The sequence below is a fragment of the Borostomias antarcticus genome (assembly GCF_949987555.1).
Source record: "Borostomias antarcticus genome assembly, chromosome: 8".
Classification (NCBI taxonomy): domain Eukaryota; kingdom Metazoa; phylum Chordata; class Actinopteri; order Stomiiformes; family Stomiidae; genus Borostomias; species Borostomias antarcticus.
In genome coordinates, this window is record NC_140241.1 from 28,449,071 (window position 1) to 28,457,779 (window position 8,709).

Below are 8,709 nucleotides of genomic sequence, written 5' to 3' on the forward strand. Positions count from 1 at the left end.
CCCTCCCTCCCTCCCGCAGAGATCTGCCTGCTGACCAAAGGTCGGAGGACGGCCAGCGTGCGTGCCGACACGTACTGCCGGCTCTTCTCGCTCTCGGTGGACCACTTCAACGAGGTGCTGGAGGAGTACCCCATGATGCGGCGCGCCTTCGAGACCGTGGCCATTGACCGGCTGGATCGCATCGGTAAGCCCCCCCCCCCCCCCCCCCCCCTACTGCTCTTGTCTGATTGGTGCTCTTGCCTTGTCGTCACCGTGCCCCCCGTTGGTCGCCTCGTCTCCCATCGTGCGTTTTGTGCCCCCCCCCCTTCATGGCACTTGTCTGCATGACCTGTATGCTCTGTGTTCTGTCTGTCTCTCTCTCCCCCTCCCTCTCCATCTCAATCTCTCAACATTTTGGGAATAGTTTATTTTACAAACGTTGATAGTTTAAAAGAAAAGTTGTTTAAAGTTGTATTCTGTTAAGTAAAACGGAAGGCAGTGCATGCCGCTGTCCGGGAGGGAGTCAGTCCGCGCCCTTGTTGGTTTGGTGTTGACCCCCCCACCCCCACCCCCCCTACCACACTGGACCTCGGAGAGTGGACGGAAGCTAAACTCACCTGCATGTGCCTCCGCCCCTCCTCCACTCATCTGCACACCTGGGTATGAGCAGCACCCCACCCCCACCAGCAGCAGGCCCCCACCCCCAGACTGAGACTAACCTCCCCCCCTCCCCCCAACAGAGGGGCCCTGAGCTGGGCATCGTGACACCAGGGAGGCCCCTAAGGAGCCCAGCATTACCTTGGGCTGGTAGCTTGTAGACAGGCCAGTCCTTCATCTATCACTATGCTAACTTTGCTAAGACAATCATGTTTCTTTATTCTGTTGTCTGTTAGAACAACATTTACAGGAAAATGGCCATTAGTTCAAATAGTACGTAGTTCAAATAGTATGAATGTTTGTGTAGTTCATATAGTATGAATTAGACAAACAGAATTACAATTGGAAAAGGGGCACATGTATGTATTGAAAACGGGGCATTTATTTACACTTCTTTAAAGCATTGTTTTGTTGTAAATTTGCTCATGTTGTTTTAAATTAATATTGTAGAATACATGATGTTTAGTCCAAAACCATCTTTGTTAAAGTTCTGTAAAATAATCCGGTCACCTCACTGAACTGGATCAATTAATTTGACCACTTGATAAGGATGAAGATACAGTACCTGTATCTGTTTTTCTGGAAAGGTTGCCTGCAAAATTCACATTTCAACCTGCACCCAAAAGAAGTCGAAACCACATAGCATCTATGCTTGTAGAATATTGCACAAGAGTACATTATGCATCCTTTGATGAGCATCCCTTTCATATTTTGCATACATAATATTTGTTCTAAACAACCATTATATGTTTCCATGTATTATGTTTTATCTTTAAAGGAAAAAAATACAGCAGATAGCTTGGTAAGCTATACTTTCTTATGTTCTAAGTGCCTTTTCCAGGTTGCATATTCATATACAGTAACAGAAACAAGAAGTAACCAGATATTGAATGCAAACTGAAGAGATTCATACAGTATTTTCAGCATTCTGATTACATTATTTTGTGCTTGATATACTACAACTTTAATATATCAATCTTCAATGTAGTATGCATTGATATATCTTAAATTACTTCTAAGTATTACTTTATTTCTCTGTATCTAAAAGTCCAGTTGTCATACATTTTCCTACATTCTATTTTGTTCCCATGCGTGCCAGTTCACCCCTCCAACATTTTCCACTTTGAACTTTGCAAAGGATGCGCCACAGTCTTCGGTCCACCTAGTCTTTCAACATCCATGTAAGAGAAATCCATGATTCTACAAAACTTAAAACAAGTGATAGCTGTTTCAAATAATCAATGAACCTGGTAGAAATCAGATACAACACGCATCTTCAGACTGAAGGAATCCTTGTTGTGATAGAGTAGTGTGCCGATATCGCGTGTTACTGTTGTTTATTAAAGTAAGCCACGCGGTTGTTATTGTGGGTGTCGGCCTCGGGAAGGGCATTGCTGGCGTGTAAAACAAGTTCACCAGAAAAATGTTGATGGTGCGAGAAGAAGTTGAGTTTTACGCAATGATTCAGTAGATTGCCAATGTTGTCTCAAACCGTGATTAAGTCTGTGGTCTGTATTGAGTTGTTTTTGATTTGTTTATTGGTTTGATTTGGTCAGTTTATTTGCCTGTGTCAGGCATGTTGATATTGAATTGCTCTGAACCCTTAGTATTGACTCAACATTGCAATGCTATTGTGACAGGCAAATCAACATCAATCAATAAACCATTCGACGTGGTCGGCATAGACCAATCAAATCAAGTTTCTCCATGATGCTCAATAGGCAGATGTGGTACGCCTCTGTTGAGATGACCATCTGTTGGACATGGACGTCCTGTAACTGACTGGCTATACATGAGCTCCTGTAGATTATGAGGTCGTCTACCCTCTGAAATGTATGCCCTTTTGACCTCTGTGGTCGTCATCTACATTTGCCCTTTTCACTTAAAAGCTAGGTGTCACATTTCACTTCAAAACCAGAGCTGCCCAGAGCCCACTCTCTAGAAGCACTTCTCCTAATCAGAAGTGTTCTGGACTAAATCTCTTTATTTGGACTTAGAAAACAGAAAAAGAAAAAAAAGAACGGGGGTTTTGTCTCATACAAGGGAAAAACTGTCATGATCCGTGCTGGATGTATCGTTTTTATGGACTGCGTTTGGTTAAGTGCTTGTCTGGTTCTTTAAAAAAAAAAAAAAAAAAAGAAACATGCCATGCATTGAAACCAATAACATGTTGCACAATTGATGTATCTCTATCTAAAATTATTTGACCAGGAGTCCCTCTTGAGATGAGCACATCTCGTTTTCAAGAGTGTCCTGGCCGGCGAATAGGCAGCAGGTAAACACTTTATTCCAATTATAATATTCGCACTGAAAGGTGGGGGAACTGCCCACACAAACCTGGATCCCTTCTCAAGTAATTCTCCAAGAGCATGAACTCAATGTTAGAACTTTTAACTTTTATCTGTTGAATTTCCAGACCTCCATCGACAGACCTGTGTTTAAGTATCGTATTGCTACTGTACTGTACCTTAGGATGGCAAATGGTTTTTAATGAATACAGTGATTTGAACATGATACAGTATGAACATGTAATGCATGCATCTAAACATTATGTTAGGTTCCACACTGATTCTGTTAGCTATGTGGTCATTACGTACAGAACCATATGGTATGTAGACTTGCAGTATAGGACTCCTGAGATGTTAATGTCTGACATTTTGTATTAATACTTTGCTATTTGGTCAAACTATCCACAACATGAAGACCTAACATTAGTAAATAACCAGTGCAACTCTACAACGTGTTTGTTTCATGTAGTTGAAGTAATCCCATACTCATCTGTTCTTCATTTTTCTCATCACCAGAGTAAATCGCGATATATGTGACTTGGATTGTGAGTTTTGCATACTTTGGCGAGAGGATTTGGTCTTTTTTTGAAACAGCGGGATGAAGAGAGAGATCAGAGAGAGAGAGAGGTCCTATTTTTAGGGGTGGCACTGACGTCACGCGAGCCACCTGGTGAGGTGCTTGTGCTCGATGTGCCCTGCGTACACGCCTCAGTGTCCCTCTCATTCATTATGTCTGCCGGATTCACCTGCACACACACACACACACACACACACACACACACACACACACACACACAGACGTTCATACACACACTCACACACACGCACACACACACACCTACACATGCTCGCACGCACGCACACACACACACACACACGTGCATACACACACTCACACACACACACACACACACACACACACACACACACACACACACACACACACACACACACACAGAGGAAACCAAAGGTATTAAGTCATCTAGCCTTAATACGCTTTTTGGTCAAATCACTCAGATTGATTAGAGTCACAGTTGAAATCAAGTCAATGAGGTATTGCATCCCTTCCGAGCTCATTAGGATATTACAGAACATCAGTGGTCCGAAAATATTCTGACATCCATTTTGTATGATTGAACCACCAAAACCTTATTTCATTGTATTGTGAACACTCTATTTGTGGGTCATTTTAACAGTGTTAGATTTGTGTGTGTGCTTCAGATGTGGAATTATAACCCTCTGTTTGCTTCATTTTTATTTTCTTATATTCTTAAATTCTTGTTTAACAGTTGTCATTGTGTCACGCAGTATAAGTGTTTGGTAAAAGGTCTTGTGGCCTTAGTTCAGGGTCCACAGTAATCTAACAAGAATCACAACTTCAAATCAGTAATATAAAGCAGGTCGCTGTTTACCTACCTAGACGATGGTGTCAGAGCTACATGTGATTCAGGCTGTTAAGTTGTGACAACACACCTGAGTTTAGGGAACTAGCAGGTCTATTTTGAAATAGCAAAAGCGTGTTCATGTGGCTTCTCACTTTAATATAACCTTTACTTACCTTTACCTTTCATTTGATACATTACATAACATGGCGTAACTTACTAGCGATGTTTGCCCATATCCGTTTGTATGCTCATCATTCAACGCAGCGTTTTGTCCCCAAACCCCCAGCAACACCACTACCATCTCGTTGAGAAGTGCGGGTACATGACTTCCAAGCCCCTCCCCCCCCACACACACCCCTAATTCCCCCCAGCTGGTGTTGAAATGTAACATGACTGTATTGTACTCTCCATCTGCAGTGTTTAACGCCGCTGAGTTCAAAGCTGCTTACATCTATTCAGATCTCATGTAAGTCTACAGCAGTCCGTGTCTGTGAACTAGCGTTAGCATCTAGCCACCCCAGTAGAGTCCAGTGTTCGCGCCGGAAGAGGAAAGAGGAAATCGGGATGACAAGGAGCTCCTCCTCCTCCTCCTCCTCCTCCTCCTCCTCCTCCTCCTCCTCCTCCCCCTCCTCCTCCTCCTCCCCTCCCAGGATTAGTGATGTACTCTATGGTTTTTATGGAGACTTGACCAGCACAGGTCCAGCTACAGTAACTGCTTCCTCAAAAGGGCTTAGGTACTAATCCTATGTATATTCGTCAAAACTTATACTTATTATGCTATATGTTATTTCCATTTAAATATCCTGCCACAATGTGCCTTGTTTTGCTATTTCCTCTCTTTAGTACTTTGAAAACTGCTTTGTAAATAAAATTATTTATATTATTATTATTATTATTATTATTATTATTACTGAGGGTCATTTTGAACCTGGGTTATACTATATTACTTGATTGCCGTAACAATGAAGCAAACATTAATGAACACTTTTTTAGAATGGGGATTGGCTAACTGTTACTGTAACATTGCAAAGACAACAAATGTTGACGGTCATGTAAAATATATTATTTTTAACCAAAAGCTGCGACAAAAAGTGGATGGAAATATCCGCACTGCTGTCATATTTAGAGAACCAGGATTGAACAGAGGATCTAGAGAAGCAGAATTACTAGATCAGCTTATTGACATACTTATAGAGTTACCAGCAGTAACTCAAGGAACAACATTTTATCAGATGTTGTTTCATTTTGATACAGTATAGAGTAGGTTCCTTTATTTTTATTTATATAAATATTTAAATTAATAAATATTTATATATTTTTTCCCCGATTTTTCTCTGGCTACACAAGAGAGGTTGAAATAACAATACAGCCCACGTACAGCATGTCAGCTAAAAGAGTGGTAATCATAAAAGTCACATTTCAAATAGCATTTTTGAATGGTTAATGTATTACTGCTGAGGGCTGTGTACTGTAGCAGCACACAAGATCAGCACTGCAGCATCAAGGTGGAGAACGTGGAGAACTCTCTTTTCAAGGCCGGTGCTCAGATTGATGGGCCTTGTCTAAAGCCTTCAGCACACTAGAACCACACTCTGTCATCCTTACCGGGAAAGAACGTTTTTCAACCATGACGATAGTGAACAAAAGCAACAATCAAAAAATAAATTCATGCCAGGAATAAATCTCGACCACATATTTAACAAAATGGAAGAGGTTAGGGTAATGTTATTTTAATACGGCCATATTTAAAGAGTATACGTTTCTCCTAATGCTTTCAGAGCCACTCGCACCACTGGGGAATAAGCGCTTGTGATTCACTGAGATCTCTCCTTTTATTTTACCATCATCCCCACAAACCAAAGTCACTGAACTTTAAGTAACCATGTCATCCGCTGAGGGTCTTACGATCGTACGCGTTGTGACATGAAGAGAGAGATTTCAAGCGCAGTGAACCTACAGTAGCCAAACCACTCTTATCGTCTGCCTAGCCAACACGATGCTGCACAGTAGCTTGCGATGTGTTTCATGAATAGCAATGATTTGGGTTATCTAAGGTGAAAGTACAGTGTAAGTTATACGTACATAATGGAAAACAGGAAGTGATATCTCTAAAACTATTTACACCACACCTACTGTGCCTTAAAGTGGTAGAGGTAGGGCTGAGTATAGGGGAATTAATAGTTTGAATGTGTTGAAATGTGTTTGGTAGTGGTGACTGAACCCTCCGAGTGTGTGTTTGGTAGTGGTGACTGAACCCTCGGAGTGTGTGTTTGGTAGTGGTGACTGAACCCTCCGAGTGTGTGTTTGGTAGTGGTGACTGAACCCTCGGAGTGTGTGTTTGGTAGTAATGACTGTGTTTGGTAGTCGGTAGGCAAGTGTGGTCCTGAACGTGTAGTGAAACTACTGAATGTGATTTAGACCTAGATGTCAGTTGCCATGGTATCATGCAAAATAATTATTTTTCTTTCATCGGTGGGTATACAGTATTTAAATGTCATTATTATTCACATAATCTGTGCGCCAGTATCTTATCATTCTGTGTGTATTTTTCCATACGGTCAGTTGTCTCTTTATGTGTTGACAGCCCCTCTCATTCAGACCTTCCTCTCTTTACCATAGTCACTCCCATTCACTGTTACACTCCATCACCAGAGTCACCCCTATGTGCTGTTGTTCTAGGTTGCCAGGTTTGCCACGGTGGAAGTCACACCTCTCTCTGATTGCCGCCCCCCCCCCCCCCAAACCCCTCCCCTTACAGGGAAGAAGAACTCCCTCCTGCTGCAGAAGTTCCAGAAGGACCTGAACGCCGGCGTGTTCAACACACAGGAGAACGAGATATTGAAGCAGATAATCCGCCAGGACCGGGAGATGGTGATGATGGTGGACCGCAAGCAGTCGCTCAGCGGGATGAACTCCACCCCGATGTCTGGAAACTCCATCCTTAACTCTCCGGCGCAGCCGCCCTTCGCCACCGCCATGGGCAACAACCAGTTCCAGCAGTCCGCCCCCCTAACCTACAGCGCCTCGGCCACCATCAACCCCTCGGCCCGCATCTACCCCGCCCCCAGCGTCTCCCACGGCAACCTGAACTCCTCCTCCCCGCCCGTCCCCCAGACCCCCTTGCAGCAGGCGGCCATCATGTCGCCGTGCTCGTTCACGGCGGCCGCGTGCAGCCCGCCCGTGCAGACCCCTCTGGCCGGCCGCAGCTTCCAGTACGGCTCGCCCACCGCCTCCCAGCTGTCCCTCATCCAGCAGCCGCAGCCGGCGGGGTCTGTGGCGGCGGCCTCGGCCTCGGCGACGCAGCAGCAGCAGGTCCCCTCCCCCCAGAGGGGCGACGCCCACAAGAGCACGCAGGCGCTGCAGTCGGGGAGCTTGAGTCGAGACGTGCGCCACCTCTCCACCTCCCAGCCCTCCCTGCCTCATGACACCTCCCTGGGGACCAGAGCAGCGCACCCGGCGTCCGGGGACTCCCTGGCCTCCTTCTCAGCGCAGGTGGCGGCCGCGGTGCAGGGGGTGGGCCTGGCGAGCGGCCTGCGCACCACGGTGCCCCAGCGGGTCAACCTGTTCCGCCAGATGTCGTCAGGAGCGCTGCCCCCGGTGCGGGCGGCGGCGGCGGCCTCGGCCTCATCTACAGCCCAGCACAGGGAATCCCCTGGCTCTAGACGAGATTCAGCAGTCTTGAGCAGTACAGACACCGAGCAAGACAAGATGCGTTTCGCATCGAATTTATGATCCCATTCAATGTTTTTTTTTTTTAACGTCTATGTTTTGATTCATTTCTAATGGAGGTACAAAAAAAAAGTAAAAGATGAACTTCAGTATTTTTGTTCGCTCCAATTTTTCTTCATAAAAGAAGAACCTCATAGAAATCCTGTACAGACTGCCCTTGTATTATATTTTAGACACATTTTCTCCCTAAACGTAAGAATGTATATTAAACAAATCTTATATATATATATATATATATATATATATATATATATAATGTATAAATCCAACTAGAATATTTGCCATTGACTATTGAAAAGCTCTAATATAAACATGAGTCTTCCTTTCTGCGAAATATAAACATATAAAGTGTACGAAGATCCCTTTTTTTCCGATTTTTGTTGGTTTATTTTTGTTTTTGTAACTGGAATGCATCGTGAATCCTGACAATGACTTTCTTTTTGTTTCTTTTGTTTTTTTACCTGTGAGAAGACAAACAAAATATCTTGTCACGTTTAAGCAGCTTTGGCACCACTGTGGAATAACGCAAGCGAACCTTGAAACTGTCACAAAAGCACACACTCAAAAATTAATATGACTACAAATCTTGGAACTCTAAATCACAGATGGACACAGGTACAGTACAGTAGCTAGGTGTTAAGTTGCTCTCAGCAATATATCCTCTGGAGCCA

At 44.0% G+C, this 8,709-nt stretch overlaps 1 protein-coding gene across 1 annotated transcript in view; it reads left to right on the plus strand.

Moving 5' to 3' along the window:
* Positions 1 to 8,041, plus strand: part of hcn1 (hyperpolarization activated cyclic nucleotide-gated potassium channel 1) — a gene marked incomplete at both ends in the record, with an annotated part of 72,126 nt that extends 64,085 nt beyond the window's left edge. The window contains 2 exons of the mRNA XM_084442379.1: positions 20 to 184; positions 7,068 to 8,041. Coding sequence (XP_084298505.1) covers positions 20 to 184; positions 7,068 to 8,041 — 1,139 coding nt within the window. The remainder of the gene's footprint in view (positions 1 to 19; positions 185 to 7,067) is intronic.
* Between the last annotated feature and the right edge of the window lie 668 nt (positions 8,042 to 8,709).